Genomic DNA, 18,509 nt, shown 5'->3' with positions numbered 1-18,509 from the left:
TTTAAAGCACAAAATAGGACACAAACTACTCTCATATAATTCCAATTAGGCTTTAGTTGACTGTTTCTAGGCACATTTAGTGAAATGATAAGATTTTTATTTTGCTTAACAAAAAAGACAGCGGTCAGGGTTGAATTATCATATTTGTATTACAATAATATGATGACAGTTGTTACCAACCATCTACAGAGAATGAGTGACAGTAACAGAAATGACAAAGATAATTCATGGCAATGTATCAAAATTATGAATTGTTTTGACAATTGTACAAAGACACCAGCAGTCATGAAGGCACACTGAACCCATATGGTCCTCACAAGCCTGTTTGTTGTCCAACAACACACACACACCAATGAATGCTTTTGTTTCAGGATATGGTGCTTTAAAGGGAATGTAACCATGAAGGGATTTTTTGGAAGTTGCAAGAGCCCAAGTAACTTTACAAAGTATTAATCATTTCAGACTGAGACACAGAGAAATCATGAAAGTAATCACATGGAGTAGTAGACACAGTTCAGCAATGTATAAGCTGTGAGGATATTAGGGAACATGACAGTAAGAAAAAAACACAGTGGCAACTCATTTCAATGTCCAATGTCAGAAATTCAGACGGTGAAAATAAAGCTAAAAAAAGGCAGCTAATGAAACATTCCCAAATGGGACAGACACTTCAGTTTTAACAAGGTGTTAAACAGGCACAGCAAATGACAACACGGCAGAAAAATCTAAACAAAATAAATGTTGGCTGCGGGAAAACCATGGCAACAGGAGCGAGTGGATTGTTAATGACACAGTATATCTGGCATAACATATAAGAAATTATAATTGAAAGACACTGGTTTCTGATAGTCCTTGGGAAAACTCACACAAACACACATTAGTCCCACATGTTGTGGATGAATACGTTAATACAGTGTGTATAAATTACCTCAGTGTATCTAGCAAAGATTGTGAAGAAGCTGATCAGCCCTATTGGAGGAAACCACAAGTAAATTGCATTGATTTTAATCATGAAAATATTTACAACTATACAAGCTATACAAGGCAGAGAGCAAAGCAAAGTGATTGGTTATTCCTGGTCATGACTGCTTATATACTGTACATTACACTAATTTAAATGTCTTTAGAATTTACAGAACATTTGTACAGTGGGTATGAGGAAGGACGTGAGCTCAGAGCGGTGCTAGAGGCTCTGAGATCACCCGTGATAAAGCACTGATTTATAAACCGGAGTAACCTAAGATAACTAAACAAATCTTCCCATATAGTGTTCTAGCACAACACTACTATTTTAGTGATCAGTGCATCTTTAACTAAGTTCAATATCCTCATGACAGAGGTGAGAACATTTCTACATGTGTCCTATGGTGCATCAAATGTAGTGTGATGAAAAACGGAAAAGAAATTGAACAGAAATTAGATATTTCTTACAGAAAACAACAGACAGAAGAGGTTATGTGGTAAACTCAAAGGTCAAACCGTGACACTTCTTTTCCCTGCTGGACTTTTCATTTCCTTCGGCTTTCCTTTGAACTTACTTTCTGTGTCTTTCTCATCAAACACTACTTCATAGCATTCCATCCATAACCACATACATGCGCTCAACCTTTTTAAAAACCCTCACACATGCACTTTTCCTTCTCCTTCAGACCAACATCTTTCAAATCTATCATCATTATGTTTAAAGTAGTCCCTTTTAATAATTATGTAGTCATACGTCCATTCATTTTTAAGGTTATTTTCCTTTCAAACTATAGTTCGGCTTCAGATTCAGAACGGCACCTTTCATCTAGATGCTGTTCCTCCTCCATCGATCCATCAGGAATGGATTAGGGTGGATCAGGTTTGACAGGTCAGGGGTCAGGCAGGAGTAGAGCTCTTCTCACTGGCCAGACTGGATTTGGGGTCTGGTCTGTGGGGTTTGTGCTGAGGGCTGCTGCGAAGGTTGTCATCCATCTACAGTACAGGATGTCCAGTTTAGTTAGAGCACACATGCACAAGCAGAAAAATAAGATGACAATGATTCAGTTAGACACGCTATATATAGTACAGCTGAGTCTGTACCTGCCAAACGCAACCATGCACCCATGCAAAGAGACGATAAAAGGAAAGCAGAAGCACCTTCTCTATCAAGTTGGACTCTTTGTTTACAAGCTGGGTTAGTTTCTGGAGGTTGGCATCCATTGTTTCCTGAACAGGTGGGGGAGGACCTGGAGAGAAATGATGTAAGGTGACACCCACAGAGGAAGACAGCAGAGAGGAAAAGTGTTAAGCCGATGAGCAGCACCCAGAAATAGAGCAGATACGAAGAGCAAGCATGCAGTGAAACAGACATGAGAAGAAGGAAAATGCTGATGATTAGTTAGGTTAGTTGCTTTGTGTGCTTGTGTTTGTAAAGTATGTAAAGTAAAACTTGTGTGTGGATTTCACCAAGCAGAAGCCCCAAGAGTGTGAGTATTTCCAGTGTGCGCAGCGATCTTACAAGGGTGGTCCGTGCTGAAGTAGATTGCGAGGATGCTATCACAGAAGCTTGTGAGGTTATCCAGCTGTCTGAGGTGGCTCTGCAGAGGGCTACTGGGGAGACTAGCTTTGTAAACTGGAGCCACAAAACCAAACACAAAGGCGTCCAGACTGGTCGGCCTACAAACACAAACACAAAGACCAGCGATTTGATACATCAAAAGTATTATTACTCATAGTTGTCAGTGTTTTATAAATACAATTAATAGTTTTCTCTGAATGAACACTGGAAAGCATGACTTCTACGTCAGATTAAGACAATATTTACATCCAATTTTTTCAGGCTTTTTCATATTTTCTGTTATCCAGTAGCTTTGCACCTGCATGTGATGTACATATATGGTCCTTCAAATGACATTTAAGAACTCACGAGTCGCCAAAAAAGTAGTTTGCGGTTCCCAGTCTGTAGGAGAGGAGATTCAGGCACTCTTTAGCATCACTGTAGATCTGAGGAAGACGGTGAGAGAGATGTACAGTTACACAGAGTTGACACACAACATGTGACTGATGAATCATGTCAATATTTACCTTTCCCTCCACCTCAGTGATTCTGTGTAGTGGCGCCTCTCCTTTGGTGAGAAGAATGCGGGAGAGGGCAATGTTGGCTTGGCGACTAGGGACGAGAAAGTTAAGAGGGAATGGCGAGCGTGAAGCAAACCATGGCCGTGTCAGATTGGCGTAGTTTTCTGCATCCACCCAGAAAGTGTGCAACTGTGGGACACAAAGCATCACGCTAAATGTTAACAGTACTGACAGATTAGTTCTTGTCAGGGAACAAGCAGAGGAGAGATGGTGTTACCAGAGCTGGTCGTAGTTTCTCTTCAAGTAGGGCAATGTAGGCCATGGTGTCTGCTCCTTGTCTGGCTGTCAGCTCAAAGTCGGCATTAAACCTCTGGAAAAAAGATAAAAATCACAAATATTACAGTAGAGTTACCAAATCTGCTAAACGGGTTTGGGGACACAATGACCAGGTGGTGGAAAGTGAGCAGCCTTGGCATCATTCTTACCTGTTTCCTCAGGAAGTTGAGAATGTGTGCCGGTTCTTGAACTGCAGAGTCTCCACACAGCAACTCTGGGACTGTCGCTGCAGTTTGAATGACAGAGGTTAAGTCATTGAAGAGTGGTGTTGAATCTGCATTTACATGTTATTACGTTCTTGTAATTAACTATGTATTGTGTACCTATGACTTACATAAATCCACTCCATTTTGGAGCCCAATCAGATGCATAAAAACATTAAAACCATGAATGTGTTTTTCAACCTTTTCTGGCACATTTTTGGGTCCACAAAATTTCCGTGACTGTGACAATTAGTGTTAGTTGTCATATGACTTTAAGTATGCATACTGGTGTAGTGTAGTGTTATTTTCAAGAGCATGAAGGAAGCTCCAAATGGATTATACATCTTCTATGGATATGGAGTATTTTCCAAACTAAAATGTGTTCTATTTCAAAAATGTTCCTATATCAGTCATAAAAATTCTCTGTTGTCTACATATGTATATTCCCCATGTGGTGTCTGGACCGCAATGTTATGTAATTCTGGTTTATATGAAGCTGCAGCCCACCTGTTAGAGTTTTCCATGTCCAGTCTATAGGAGAAACTGTGACTTTTGCCCCAGAAAACTTGGCGTATGCCTGAAAGAAAACCCACACTTTAATCAGAAAAATGATAAAAAAGAGAGCCAACCTTTAGTGCGTTTATGATATAATAAAAAAGTCTGTCAAAGATATATGCTGCTACTATCCAAATGTAAAAGCACTTCGGCATAACTTTCAGTTGAAAACCTTCTGAGCTGTACGTAGCCCAAATGCATGACTGCTGAGTTTTGTACGATATCAATCTTGTAATGCTGCTGGATGCTAACTGCAATCAAAGTACCCTCACTAGGGATTTGGCACTGACTCTAAATGATTTAACACAAGGGAAACAGCTTCATTTACAGAGAGAGGAAAAACAAGCAAAACCACATGCTGGAAACATTTTTTAAAAACGCACCAAAATGAAGAAAAAAATATGTAAAACTAAAATCAGTTGGGGCTGCAACTAACAATTATTTTCATTATTGAAAACTATCAAAAATTTTTGGACTCCAAGGTGACTTCAAATGTCTTATTTTGTCCGACTGACAGCCCAACACCCAAAAGATATCCAGTTTACAATTATATAAAATAGAGAAAAACAGCAAATCATCACATTAACTGGAGCTGCTAGGACCAGGGAATACTTGGTACGAAAAATAATTGAAAAAATAAGTTAATTTCTTTCGATAGACTAATCGATTAATCATTTCAACACTAAAACCAATGTTACCTTATCTGCTACCTGAAAAAATGTGATTGTTCATATGATTTATTTTTCTTGTTCCTATTTTCTAAAATGCATTAAAGGTCCCATATTGTAAAAAGTGAGATTTTCAGGTCTTTTATATTATAAAGCAGATTTAAGTGCGTTATAAATACTGTTAAACTATCAAAACGCTCAATATATATGGAGAAACACACACAGCCAGTATTCAGAAATTGTGCTTTTGAAACAAGCCGTTAGGATTTCTGTCCATTTGTGATGTCACAAATATACAATATTTAGACCATTACACGGTTTTAACATAAACATTCTAAATGTTTCCCAGTTTATTTCCTGTTGTAGTGCATGTAAGTAACATCAGCTGTCAGGAAATAAACATGGACCCAAACTGTTGCCTAGCAACGCAATTCCTTTGCAATTCCGTTGAAATGCACTAAAACGGAGCGTTTCAGACAGAGGGTAAATACAGGTATATTCAGACAGACAGTATGAAGAAAATAACATTTTTTTTAACATTACAGCATGTAAACATGTTCTAGTAGAAATACAAAATACAAGTAAGAACCTGAAAATGAGCATGATATGGGACCTTTAATGGTCACACACTGAAAACACCAGGTACAATAAGGACTATCTCCCTGACAAAACACGATTATAAATATATTAGACTGCGGTCAATAAACCAACACAACCCAAAACAAAAGGCATTGTAATAAGTGCTAATAAGGGTGACATGTCATCTTGGACAGATCATTAGTGAACGTGTCACCTTGTGGTAAGAGTTGTAACTGCACGGATTCACTGAGACAACAAGATAAACAGCCAGCAAACAGCTCAATGTTAGTTTTCTGACATGGTTAGTACTATATCTGTAGTAATAACTAGCTCTGGAAAGAGAGAGAGGAATATAAACACATACATTAAAACCAACCAGCTGACCTTGAAGGACCACATTGTTTATATCAATGAGAGTGACTTCTGACAGCCAGACACACACGAAGCACAGACCACGCAGTCAGCAGTTAATGAAGCAGCTGGGCATGAACATAAAGCTCAACTAGAGATGTTATTATTATCTTATATCCTGCTCAACGAGATGAGCAGCTAGCAGCCTGCTGCAGCAGCTAGCATGGGAGCTAACCAGAGACACACAGAAAGACGCACAGAAAGCAGGAGAAGAGACATTTCCTCTTAAAGGTAGGGCTAGATATGTAAGTATAAGTAGAGGATAATGTTACCAGGACGATGAGAGACTCGGTGTGGACTGAAGGTAAACCCCAGTCTGCTCCCCAGCAGCTCAGCTCCATGGCAGCAGCCATGTTGTTGCTACATGGAAGGAGCTGGTGACGTCACGAGGGGCCTGTCATCATCAGCAGAGGTGAAGAGATCGATATATCAGCGCGTGTCACAGCCTGAGAGACAACCACAACAACACATGGTATAGCTGTAACTCACACTCTGCATCTCATTTACTCCTCTACTTCATGGTGGTTTGATATTGCAATATATTGTTATTAATTGTTTTTATTTGTTTGTTTGTTTTCATTTCATTTCATTCTTTTCTAAATTTATTTCGAACACGTAGAATACAAAAAAAGAAAAAGAAAAAATAAAGAAAAAGAATGATCATAAAAGCGTAAGAAAAAATAATTTGTCAACACTTGATGCCTCGATTTACATATTCGAAAAGGATTGAGAAGTAGTATAAATTTATTAAATCCCACCCCTTCTCCATAAGTCAATTATTAATTATTAACCAGCCTCCTTACTGAGCCATACATATACTCTAATTAAATTTTCCTAAATTTGTCTAACTATAATTATTATTATTTATAATTATTCTAACTATAATTATTACCTTTAATCTGTGTCATACAGAAATATAAATGAATTACTGATATAATTATCCTTATCAAAATATAAATGTGTTATCAATCCAGAATACCAATTCATTACTTATAATATAAATTAATCACAATTAAGTTTTTATTGACACAACAAACATTAATTACTTCTTTATTGTTTTCTTCCATTTACATGCATGTTCTTTTTAAATATCTATATATTGTAATTTGCTTAATGAATTGTATATATGTATATATATATATATATATATATATATATATGTTTTTGTTTTTATTTTATTCATTTTTTATTTTGATTTATTATTGAATTGACGCTTTGGCAATATTGCTCACCTGACAGTCATGCCGCTAAAGCAAATTTAATTGAATTGAATTGAAAAATTTAATAGATACTACACGCATAAGGCAAGGCAAGGCAAGGCAGCTTTATTTGTATAGCACATTTCAGCAATGGGGCAATTCAAAGTGCTTTACACAAACATTCAAGAACATTGCGACAAAGTGCAAAAGAACATTAAGACATAATTAAAACAGTTAGAAAAACATTGAAGATTAGAAAATAAAAACAAGCTAAAAATAAAAGCAAGGATAGAAGCCAAAATAGAATATAACACACAAGAGTGAAAGTTATAAGATAATTATTGGGTTTAATAAAAGGCAGCAGCAAACGATGCTTTGATTTAAAAGAACTCAGAGTTGGAGTTGGTCCTGCAGGTTTCTGGGAGCTTGTTCCAAATATTTGGTGCATAAAAACTGAACTCTTCTTCTGCATGTTTAGTTTTGACTCTGGGGACACTAAGCAGACCTGATCCAGATGACCTGAGAGGTCTGGTTGGTTCATAACATAGCAGAAGATCAGAAATGTATTTTGGCCCTAAACCATGTAGTGCTTTGTAAACCAGCAGGAGTATTTTTAAATAAATTCTCCGAGAGACAGGGAGCCAGTGTAGAGACCTAAGAACTGGACTGATATGGTCCACTTTCTTGGTCTTGGCATAAGACTGATAATGGGACATATATTGTGGATATTAATGTATAATTAAGATTTTTTGAGGATTAAGTCTCTGACTCATTATGTCATTCAACTATAATGGTTCATTCCCAGTAAAAACTTTACTTCGGTACTGTAAAACTTTACATTGGTACGTAATGGTGAGGTACTCATGAAGGAATCAAGCCATTCTAGCTACAACTCAGCATGATGCACTTTTATGAGAGTCGGCACAAAAGTAGTAAACATAATGAGAAAGAAAACAACATGGATGAGAACATGTAACGACATCAACGAGAAATCCACAGTGTTTCGAAAAAGGGGAAATTTGAACCACAAATCCACAACAACTGCGCACTGCTGAGAAAGATGTGTGATTTGATCGAAAGCTCCAGAGCACTTAGCCTACTAATGGACCTTGTGGTGAGACCGTATTGCCAAACCAAAGTCAAGAATGGACTCTCAATCTCAAATTTATTTATTACTTTTATTGGGAAATGTAGCCCCTGATTCAGAATGTAATTATTAATATGGCCAGTGTGCAGAAAGAATAGAAACTGACCCTTACACACTGGTTCATTCATATAAATCTAATATTAATCAAGTCCATTTTTGTTTATGTAGCCCAAAATCACAAATTTGTCTCAGAGGGCAAGAGACCAAGAGAGGGCAGGTGACCTTTTCATCTGCTATTTTGATTTTCATGTCAAAAAATGTCAAATAGTAAATTTCAATTTTATGCCATTTTACTTATTTTCAGCAACAATAGCATGACGTCTGATAGTCAGACTTGAAGGCTGCCAGGTGTTTGGTCGGAGACCAGACAGCCAGACACAAACGGATGCGCGGTGATAATGCTCTGAGGGATGGTAAATGTCTCTCTTTGGCTCGGACCAGCTGAGATGTTGAAATGTACTTGAGGTTTGTAGAAAAATCTTTAAGACGAGTACCAGACATCTATCATGAACTGTTTCCAGGGTCCCATAGTCCTTCCATTCCCACATTCTCCAACAAATGAGATTTAGAAAAGGTTTACAGAGGCATGTAGAACAAGTTAGATTAAATTAAATTAAAATGAAAAACATCTGGTATACAGTTATGCAATTTAACCAGCTTACTGGAGATGAGGAGATCAAATCCACCTCTATGACACAGGTACATGATGTTTGTGAAAAACAATGGCCAGCTGGAAGCAAGTTTTCCCCCTTTAAGACCCAGGCACAATCCATTTCATTCTCTAGAGTTGGCTGACTGTGTACAGGTTGATTTAGAGAACTTTTTATATTATATTACAACCCAAAAGACATAAAGACTCAAGGAATAAAAGTTTTATTTTGACTCCAAATAAAATAGGATCATAAATACATAAAATGCTCACATTTAGCTCATGCAGTATAAGTATTACATTTTAAAACAAACTGCTTTCCAGATTAAATAAACCCATTCAAGCCCCCCCTGTATGACATACAGCACATATATCAAGTAGCACTGGGCCCATTCATAAACAGATGAGTGCAAAATAAAAGAAATAAGTTCATATATGATTAAGTAAGATGTGGATAAGATAAATAAGCTCATATAAAGCAGGTGAAATTTAAGTAAAGGAAATAACCACATATATAAACAAATAAGATGCAAATATAAGAGGTGATCTCTCAAGTATATGAATGCAGAACTCTGACAATCTCTTTTCTTTTAGAATAAAATACTATGTATAATGCCTTATTTATTGTTTATTGTTACATGTTGTAATAATATTTCAGTTTTTACACACAGGGACAACATACTGTATAATTTATCATTTGATGGAACTATAGTAGCAAGGGGACACTCCCTCAGACTATTAAAATAGTCCCTACACTGTGCAACTTTCGCAACAGTAGAGACACTCCCCTTTGCTTTAAAAGCTGTGCTGTGTCCATAAAACCATCTCACCTCTGCTGAGATTTTGCTTCAACTGCTGGATTTTTCCACCATTCTGTGTTAAAATAGGTGATAAATCTGCGATACTCTTACTGATCCACAAGTGGAAACTTCAGGAACACAGCTTCTGAGTGATGGATGTGTGGGCCAGAGCAGCGGCTCTGTCTCTGGTGCTGCAACAGCTGGTGCTCACTGTCACAGCTCAAGGCATTAGTAAGTACTCTTCTTCACCATCCATGTCCTTCTGGAAAACATATTTGTGTCTGTAGATCAGCACATTTCCGTTTCAAGCTGCTTTTTTGTTCCAGTTATGTATTCCTAACAATCTGTTGTCTGGTCTTACAACTTCTAATCTGCAGTAAGCCCTCAAATAACAAGGGTAACTCTGCTAATTTGTTTGGCTTTTTTTGTGGTTAATAGAATTTGACGTCCGGGATCAAGTAACAGTCTGACCTAAATAAGTAAATCAGATGGTAAAACAACACTAAATGCCATCTGAGAAACTGTACGTGCAAACCTTTGATTTGCCTGGAATCTACACGCAAATGTTTCCGTGCAATATCCTGTCACTTTGTATTATTCTTGAATTCAGCCAAAGGCAGTGTGCAAGTGTTTCTGTGTGTATGTGTGTAGGTGTCCGTGCATGTGAGTGTGAGTGTGAGGCAGTGGATTTGTTCCAGTGGAAAGAGTTTACTGCTGCTCCTTTCTGCAACTCCAGTCTACCACTCTATAAAACACAGCAGGACACTAACATGAACGTGCACTTACACACGCACACACACAGGTACAGTGTCACACATAATAAAGTGCAATAGTGCACTGACTCAGCAGTAGCTATCCACACTGCGAGCCATTGCCATCAAGACACACACTCAGACATCTCTCCATTAATAGAGTGTTACGACCCGGCCTAGGGGAAACCCTGGCACAACATGAATAATGAGGCTCCCCTCTCACAAGCTCCCAAAGACAACCAGCAACGAGGAATTTTCAGCCCTTTAAAAAGTTTATTTAACTCATCTTCAGGGTAGGCTATAGCAAAATATTACACAAAACACAGCTCCATAACCTAAACTTACCTACTTAAAAGAAAGGACACAAAAGATAAATGCTAACCTAACTCCTACTGAAAAACAGGAGAAAAAAGGGTTAAAGAAAAGGCTGCCTACCAATACCAAACCTGGGCTGTATATCTGTTTGCACATTTCATTTTTACAATTCGCTGTTTTTTCTGGCTGGCAGTTGATAAGAGAGCCCGCTGGGATTTGAGAGAACCCGGCCTTTTGAATCACTGTCTTGAGGCTGGAACCAATCAGCCCCCTGGATCAATCTACACACCTACACCAAATCAGCCACCTTGCCAAGCTTACCTGCAGCTCATCACACACACTCACACATCACAGAGAGAGAGAGAGAACAAAAGGATCCAGCACGGAGCACATTACAGCACATACTGTACACAGAATACAGAAATAAATGTTCATACGACATCGAGGTCGTAAAACCTCCCCCTTTAAAGATCAAACATTTCTCCCCTAAAAGAAATGTTTGATTCACGGGTCACCAGAACGTGAAAGGGCACCAGCCATAACATCATCCTTTCCTCTCTTGTGCCGAACCTCACCCAACTCAGCACCACTTACTGTGTACCAGACTGAGGGCTCCTAAGCTTCTTGCACACTATTGACTGATCACTATACTGTATGTTTCCCTCACTGTGTGTGTTAAACTGTTCCTCTTCTCTGAACTTTTTTTGTCCCAGTCATGGTACAATGCGTCTACAGCTGTGTGATTCAGGTGTTTAACATTCCTCTCCTGTGTTAGTCTATGACCTGCTGGTGTCTCCAGACTGCCTGCCAGACTTGCTCCAAGGCAGCCTGAAGAACAAAGGGCGAGATGAGGCCTTCATCCTCTCCTCCTTCAGACTCCACAGCAAGGCCCCCACCTCTCTCTACAGTATCATCAACCCCAAAGACAACACCAAGTACCTGGAGGTCAGCATGCAGGCCAAGCTGAGCAAGGGTGAATTATTCTACTAACACATATAACGGTGTTTTAAACAGACTACATTGTCAGCTATCTGTTTTAACTTGTGTTCTCTTGCTGCCTCTCTGTTTTGCATTCTCTCCATTTCTAGTGACCGTTCGTTACCAGAAGACTGACGGCAGATTTGTCACCACCAGTTTCAACCACCCTTCCCTGTCAGATGGCCGAGATCACCATGTGATGCTACATGCCAGCGGTCTACAGGGCGGTCCACCTCGCCTAAACATCTATGTAGACTGCAGACTGGCACACACTTTGGAGGATCTGCCGGCTGCGTTTGGGTCACTTCCCCCCGGTTCCAACAAGGTGGCACTAAGGACCCTACAGTCAAGTGGACAGGTGAATAAGACATAATAACATTTGACAGCAGAGATATGCTGCATAGAAAAGTAGTCAATATTACAGAGTAAATATGAATACTGTTTGAGCAGTGCAATAACTTGATAGACATATGCCACATGCATTTCATTCCGAGTTATCTCTGTCTTTTATTCCTGTGTAAGGATGAACTGACAGACTTGAAGCTGGTGATTGAGGACACCATAGACAATGTGGCAACTCTGCAGGACTGCAGTGTGGATCAGCGTGAATCTCTGCAGCTGCTGAGTGAGAACAGATTGCAACTGACTGTCTGACTTCACCTCATCATTTGAACTTTAACCTGGTGTTGTGTATCTAATTCGGATTTGTGAAATCCACTCAGGTATCCAGGGAGGCAGGACGACAAGCGACCAGGCCACCATGCAGGAGCTGAAGAGCATGTTATCTGAGATGAAGGAGCTGCTCCACAAGCAGGTAACCTGCTCTGTGTCCCAGTCTTGTGTGTCTCACACGGGTAACTCCTGATGGGAAGGGAAAACACAACATTTAAAAATTGTTCAAGATGGTTTGGGAAAATAAATAAAAGTATTTCAACTCGGCTCCAATAAAGTTCCAATAACAGTCCAATAATTTGACCATGTTGTTTGCCAGCTTTATGGTTGCGTTTTTTAGAAACCAGGTTGATGCTGAAATGAAATGAAATGGAAAAAGTGGAGGAATGTGGGCTGATTCACAACCATTTTGAATTTCCTTTTTCTTCAGGATAAGATTGGTTTTGCAATAAAAATCAGCAAATTGTTATGAAAAGTGAGAATCCAGACTGTGAGGACCTGCTGGCGCTCTGGTTTCAAGACTTTATGTAACCTCGGCAACAGACAGCTGAGTAAAAACGAAATTCACCTCGGCAGCAGACAGAAGTGGATGATTTCAGATGCTCATTTAAAGCAGAGGATTTGTTAAGAGATAAAGCATCAAACAGGGAGCCGGAGGCAATAAAGTGCTTTTTATATACTGTAGTTCAGCATCTCAGACTTGTCAGACACACCAAGAGAATCCTTTATATAAGGAAACAGATCACAGGAGCTTGCCTTAGCAGACACACATTTTATAGCTTGTCTCATTCAGATTCTCAATAGTTATTGAAACATAAGATTCCTGACTAACAGTTTCTTTCTGGTTAAGATTAAGGAGACAACTTTTCTGAGGAATACCATCGCAGAGTGTCTTGCCTGTGGTAAGCAGCACTAAAACGAGGATCATTTATACAGTTTTTAGACTCTGCTGACAAAGTCACATTTCAACAATATGCTTTCATATCTGTCTATGTGTGCCCACAGGTCTCGGGGGTGATCCAACCAACACAGGTCCAGCTCCAAGTCCTGCCCAGTTCGTCATGCAGCCTCAGCCTCTGACTCAGTGCTCACCTGGGACCTGTTTCAGACAGAATATGTGCATCCGTTCAGAGTCAGGGGGTTTCAAGTGTGCCCCCTGTCCTGATGGATATACAGGAGACGGGGTGCGCTGTGACGACGTAGATGAGGTATATGTTTCTTGGTGTGTCTCTGCAATCAGTAAAAGTAGCACTAGTTATCATTTGACTGTGTTTTTTTGTGTGTTTTAGTGCCAGTTTAACCCATGTCACCCTGGTGTCCGGTGCGTGAACACTGCTCCTGGTTTTCGCTGTGAGAAATGCCCTCTGGGATTCAGCGGGCCAGAGCTAACTGGAGTGGGAGTGTCCTATGCTAAGTCCCACAAACAGGTACAACAAACAAAACTACTACATTGTGTATAAAACATTAATTCTGTTTGATTCAACAGTGCCTGTTGGCAGAATATGAGTCTTTTCCCATCTGTTCTTTCCAGGTATGTGACGATATAGATGAGTGTCTGGGCCCACCTGAGAATGGAGGCTGCACTGCCAACTCGCACTGCTACAACACTTTAGTAAGACCGCTGGAACTGCTGTAAGGTTATTATCACACTCTCTCATAGCAGCAGGCCCTGGTGTTTGACTCAGTGTTGTCCTCACCAGGGGTCCTTCCGCTGTGGAGAGTGTAAAACTGACTTCTCAGGTGACCAGGTGAGCGGCTGCCATGGCACCAGGTTCTGCCCCAACGGTCAACCCAGCCCCTGTGACGCCAATGCCCAATGTGTCGTGGAGAGAGACGGCAGCATCAGCTGTGTGGTAAGAGTTTAAGAAATACTGACGTCATATTACGTACCCCTGGATCATCAATGTGAATCACTAACTGTTTGACATCATGTACATAAAACATCATGACAGGCCTTTTTCTTCTTGTGTGTGTGTTAGTGTGGTGTTGGTTGGGCAGGTAATGGCTATGTGTGTGGAAAGGACACAGATATTGACGGATATCCTGACTATAAGCTCGAGTGCAGAGACACCAACTGTAAGCAGGTACTCATTTCTACAACCACTACTCTCTTTTGCATTGAATCCATGCTAGTATTAAGAATTAACGTGGTGTCTTTTGCTGCGTCTTTTTCAGGATAACTGTGTGTTTGTGCCAAACTCTGGCCAAGAGGATGCAGACAGGGACGGGATGGGTGACTCCTGTGACGATGATGCAGACAATGATGGCATTATTAACATAGATGTAGGTAACTTAGTTCCACAGGACCGGCATACACTGAGCGCGCACAGATTTTGGTGGGCTCTAACATGTTTATGAACTTGAGCCCATGCACTATACAGTAAACCTCTATATTTTCCTGTCCTAGGACAACTGCTGGGTCGTTCCTAACGTGGACCAAAGGAACAGCGATAAGGATCTCCTTGGCGACGCCTGTGACAACTGCAGAAAACTCGACAACCCCTCACAGAGGGACACCGATGGGGACGGGAAGGGAGATGAATGTGATGATGATATGGATGGAGACGGTAGGTTTGTTTGTTGTCAACTCATTATTATAGTCACATATAGTGTTGTGATTGCTGTACATCATGAGGGGCAATGTTTGTAAATGGTCACTGAAAAGGTTAGATGGTCATTACTGCGAGAGGTGTTAGTAACTGGACCATTACTGCTTTTATTGCATCAGTTAGATGTAACACATTGTGAAACCAAATGGCTGATAATCACATTAAACAACTGGCGTGTCTGTGAGGGATATCCAAACCACAGGGTGTCTGGACCAGACTGTCTTTACAACCCTGGTGTTGGTGGAAAGTGTGTTGCTTTCACTGGACTGGCAGCACTTTATCTGTTCAAAACATCCCCTGGTATTTTTTGTGTCTGTTTCCAATTCACATTCTCTACCAGTGAGGTGAGGTTGCATTCAGGGAAACTACTCAAGCCTCATTAACAAAAAGACTTCAAAACACCAGTAGAAAATTAGATGTTTAAATGTTCCAACTGGAATCCTAAGTGTCGTCTCACATACTTCTCTTGATTGTCCTTTTAGAGCAACTCTCATTCGTTCCATTGGAAACACAGTTTTAACTTCTTGCCCTTGTGCTTGCTGGCATGTTTACCTTTATATGCTTATGCATGTTGCATGTTACGCTCTGTTTGTTGGCCCGTTCATTCGTTTTGGGCCGAGCTCCAACCTCTTGATCATTTGGTTATGCCTTTAACTCCAAGGCTGGATTGCTAAGCGCTTGGTCATGTCTGTCTCCTCTCTCAAAGCATTTTTCCACGGTAAGCCTCAGCCAGGCACTGAAGGCCACTGGAAACTATTTCACCTTCAACAAACACTGCCATCTGGTGATGCCTTCGACAGACCGTGTCTGTACGCTGCGTTCTGTCATGCTTTTTTACATTTTCCTGTCAACGTTTTAACACATGACCCAGGAATAAAAGTGCTGAGGTGTTTATGTCCGCAGGCTTTAAGAATATCCTTGACAACTGCCAGCGAGTCCCCAACGCAGACCAGAGAGACAGAGACAACGACGGGGTGGGAGATGCCTGTGACAGCTGTCCCGATATGGCCAACCCTAACCAGGTAACAAACCAAACAGCTACCTGAAAAAGATTCATCTGCTGCCACAACTCTAACCAACAGTGTTTGTTTTGTCTACCTGCAGTTTGACTCAGATGATGACCTTGTGGGAGATACCTGTGACGACAACATAGACAGGTAGAGCCTACTGTCATGACCTGTGGTATGAATGTATATAAAGATGTGTGTAAAAGTTTGTTTAACCTGCTCTACCTCCTCTTTGTCAGTGATGGCGATGGCCACCAGAACTCAAAAGACAACTGTCCCACAATCATCAACTCCTCTCAGCTGGACACTGACAAGGATGGAATGGTTTTAATCTCCTCCTTCATACTTTAATCTACTTCATGCATCATGTCTCATTAATTCTTCTCATGCATGCTGACACATAGACGGCTCTGTTTTTACACTACCCCAAATGGGCTATTTTATCTTGATAGGGAGATGAATGTGACGATGATGACGATAACGACGGTGTAGTGGACGATGATGACAACTGCAGACTAGTGCCCAACCCAGACCAACAGGACTCAGATGGTTAGTGTCACCTCATGTTTGTTCCTGGGTGCGTACATGCATGTGTGTTCAGTATGTGTTTCTGTGATGTGGTTCCCGAGCTGTGTCCTTGTATTTCAGATAACGGAGTCGGAGATGCATGCGAAGGAGATTTTGACAAAGACAACGTCATTGACACAATCGACCACTGCCCGGAGAACGCTGAGGTCACCCTGACCGACTTCAGAGCCTATCAGACCGTAGTGCTGGATCCAGAGGGGGACTCTCAGATTGACCCCAACTGGGTGGTCCTCAATCAGGTCAACAATAGTCAAAGATCAACCCCCTTTAATACCTAGCCTCCGTTACAGTGTATTAAAATTTCATTTTCAACAACAACACATCTAATAAGTCCCATAATAATACAAATAAAGTGAAGCTCATCTCTTTTGTCCTGACAGGGCATGGAGATAGTTCAGACCATGAACTCTGACCCTGGCCTTGCTGTAGGTAAGCACAGAATACCTTCATACTGTCTCTGTTTTACATAACAATAGAATATTTCCCATCTTCTTTAGCCTTTGCCTAATATGTTGTGACTTTCTTCTCCACTGTCCACATCTGCAGGCTACAAAGCGTTCAGTGGGGTCGACTTTGAGGGAACATTCCACGTGAACACGGTGACGGATGACGACTATACCGGCTTCATCTTCGGCTACCAGGATTCCTCCTCCTTCTATGTGGTGATGTGGAAACAGACAGAACAAACCTACTGGCAGGCTGCACCCTTCAGAGCCGTCGCTGAGCCAGGAATACAACTCAAGGTAAACGGCTGCATTTCTGTATACACACACCGATGGCAGCGAGCTACCGTGCAAGATGCTGGCCTGAGTGACTGTCAGGGGAAATTTGGGGTTCAATGTCTTGCCCAAAGACACTTGGACACTTTGACAGGTTGACAGGAGGATGTGGGGATTGGATCCCCTGAGTTACATCTGGTGTGTTTACTTCCATCATCTGTTGTTTTTCCCTCTCTGATGCTATCTGGCTCTTTATCATTACTAGGCTGTGAAGTCAAAGACGGGCCCTGGTGAGTATCTGAGGAACTCCCTCTGGCACACAGGAGACACCAAGGATCAGGTGCGTCTCCTGTGGAAGGACCCCAGGGACGTTGGTTGGAAGGACAAGGTCTCCTACCGCTGGTTCCTCCAGCACAGACCACAGGTTGGATACATCAGGTAAAAACATCAGGACACACACCAAACACTCAGAGACACACTCACACTGTGTGATCTGACTTAACTAGTTTCTCCTCATTTGTGAACCAGGGCTCGCTTCTTTGAGGGTTCGCAACTGGTGGCGGACACAGAGGTAATAATTGACACCAGTATGAGAGGCGGAAGACTGGGCGTGTTCTGCTTCTCTCAGGAAAACATCATCTGGTCCAATCTGAAGTACCGCTGCAACGGTGAGTGTCTGTAAATTAAAGACAGTCCAGGCAGCTACATGAACTCTAAGTTTCTTTTTCTTTCTCATCCCCACAGACACTATTCCTGCTGACTACGAGGAGCTCAATGCCCACAACACAGAGTGAAGCGAGAGAAGGGGAGCGATCCATCAAGGAAACAACTTGACCCCTGCTGAAAATGTGGATGAAAGGAGCAGAGCTGTGTTGTTGAGAACAAAAAGGTAGAGGAGAACACGAATTGGAGGAAAAAAGATAAATATGAGAGGGAACATGGACAGTTTCGGGGAAAGACTTTGGTGATGGTATTTTAACTTTGTCATTTGAGTGAGAGGGTCTTAAGAAAGCATAACATTGGGCATTGTATACTTTAATTGTTTATAACTGAAGCCAGTACATCTTGTATAAATCAGCAGGTTCTGTATATGTTAATGCAATTTTATCACCATTTTAGAAGTACTATTAAAGATGCAATACTGTTTTTGAATATTTTGCAAGTACAATAAAATTCGGAGCATTTAAGAAAATCACAGCAGGTTCTATGTCCTTTTTTAACATGAGACATTGTGTGTTATTTGTCTGTATGAAGAAAAACATCGGTAAATAAAGACACCA

General features: G+C 40.8%; 2 protein-coding genes across 7 annotated transcripts; one reads left to right on the top strand and one right to left on the bottom strand.

Moving 5' to 3' along the window:
* Window positions 1–75: 75 nt before the first annotated feature.
* On the bottom strand, window positions 76–6,202 carry mtx3 (metaxin 3). 4 transcript variants are annotated; one of them, XR_012594277.1, is made up of 10 exons: window positions 6,067–6,202; window positions 4,089–4,158; window positions 3,528–3,604; window positions 3,320–3,412; window positions 3,049–3,231; window positions 2,891–2,967; window positions 2,483–2,640; window positions 2,065–2,210; window positions 1,783–1,956; window positions 76–969 (listed from the first exon to the last, which is right to left on the bottom strand). XR_012594277.1 is itself a non-coding variant. In XM_074638173.1 (9 exons), the coding sequence occupies exons 1-9, from the start codon at window positions 6,145–6,147 to the stop codon at window positions 1,861–1,863; spliced, it is 981 nt and encodes a 326-aa protein (XP_074494274.1). In that variant the 5' UTR covers window positions 6,148–6,202; the 3' UTR covers window positions 76–1,860. The 4 variants fall into 4 exon arrangements, 3 of the variants coding, with proteins under 3 accessions (XP_074494274.1, XP_074494275.1, XP_074494276.1); XM_074638173.1 differs by having other exon boundaries at window positions 76–1,956; XM_074638174.1 differs by having other exon boundaries at window positions 76–1,956; window positions 2,122–2,210.
* thbs4a (thrombospondin 4a) lies at window positions 5,901–18,505 on the top strand. Of its 3 annotated transcripts, none has more exons than XM_074638159.1 (24): window positions 5,901–6,025; window positions 9,677–9,820; window positions 11,432–11,629; window positions 11,745–11,992; window positions 12,157–12,259; window positions 12,357–12,448; window positions 13,157–13,208; window positions 13,312–13,514; window positions 13,596–13,733; window positions 13,838–13,918; window positions 14,007–14,159; window positions 14,286–14,390; window positions 14,482–14,589; window positions 14,714–14,873; window positions 15,819–15,937; window positions 16,020–16,072; window positions 16,162–16,246; window positions 16,375–16,471; window positions 16,571–16,749; window positions 16,891–16,939; window positions 17,057–17,253; window positions 17,495–17,667; window positions 17,758–17,897; window positions 17,974–18,505. In XM_074638159.1, exons 2-24 carry the CDS (start codon window positions 9,742–9,744, stop codon window positions 18,021–18,023), a joined length of 2,862 nt encoding a protein of 953 aa, XP_074494260.1. In that variant the 5' UTR covers window positions 5,901–6,025; window positions 9,677–9,741; the 3' UTR covers window positions 18,024–18,505. The 3 variants fall into 3 exon arrangements, with proteins under 3 accessions (XP_074494260.1, XP_074494259.1, XP_074494261.1); XM_074638158.1 differs by lacking the exon at window positions 5,901–6,025 and adding an exon at window positions 6,089–6,206; XM_074638160.1 differs by lacking the exons at window positions 5,901–6,025; window positions 9,677–9,820 and adding an exon at window positions 10,910–11,308.
* Window positions 18,506–18,509: the final 4 nt, after the last annotated feature.

Source organism: Sebastes fasciatus, chromosome 6, assembly GCF_043250625.1.
Source record: "Sebastes fasciatus isolate fSebFas1 chromosome 6, fSebFas1.pri, whole genome shotgun sequence".
Classification (NCBI taxonomy): domain Eukaryota; kingdom Metazoa; phylum Chordata; class Actinopteri; order Perciformes; family Sebastidae; genus Sebastes; species Sebastes fasciatus.
Note: the sequence above shows the minus strand (reverse complement) of the source record. Positions and strands in the feature narration are given on the sequence as shown.

What these genes read in the sequence shown, in the direction of transcription:
- thbs4a (XM_074638159.1), top strand. Translation starts at nt 9,742, where the DNA reads ATGGATGTGTGGGCCAGAGCAGCGGCTCTGTCTCTGGTGCTGCAACAG. An exon ending in GCAGGCCAAGCTGAGCAAGG is followed by an intron (nt 11,630 to 11,744) that starts GTGAATTATTCT and finishes CTCCATTTCTAG; the next exon opens with TGACCGTTCGTTACCAGAAG. An exon ending in ATATGGCCAACCCTAACCAG is followed by an intron (nt 15,938 to 16,019) that starts GTAACAAACCAA and finishes GTCTACCTGCAG; the next exon opens with TTTGACTCAGATGATGACCT.
- mtx3 (XM_074638173.1), bottom strand. Translation starts at nt 6,147, where the DNA reads ATGGCTGCTGCCATGGAGCTGAGCTGCTGGGGAGCAGACTGGGGTTTA. An exon ending in CCGAGTCTCTCATCGTCCTG is followed by an intron (nt 4,159 to 6,066) that starts GTAACATTATCC and finishes GTTTTCTTTCAG; the next exon opens with GCATACGCCAAGTTTTCTGG. An exon ending in TCACTGAGGTGGAGGGAAAG is followed by an intron (nt 2,968 to 3,048) that starts GTAAATATTGAC and finishes CGTCTTCCTCAG; the next exon opens with ATCTACAGTGATGCTAAAGA.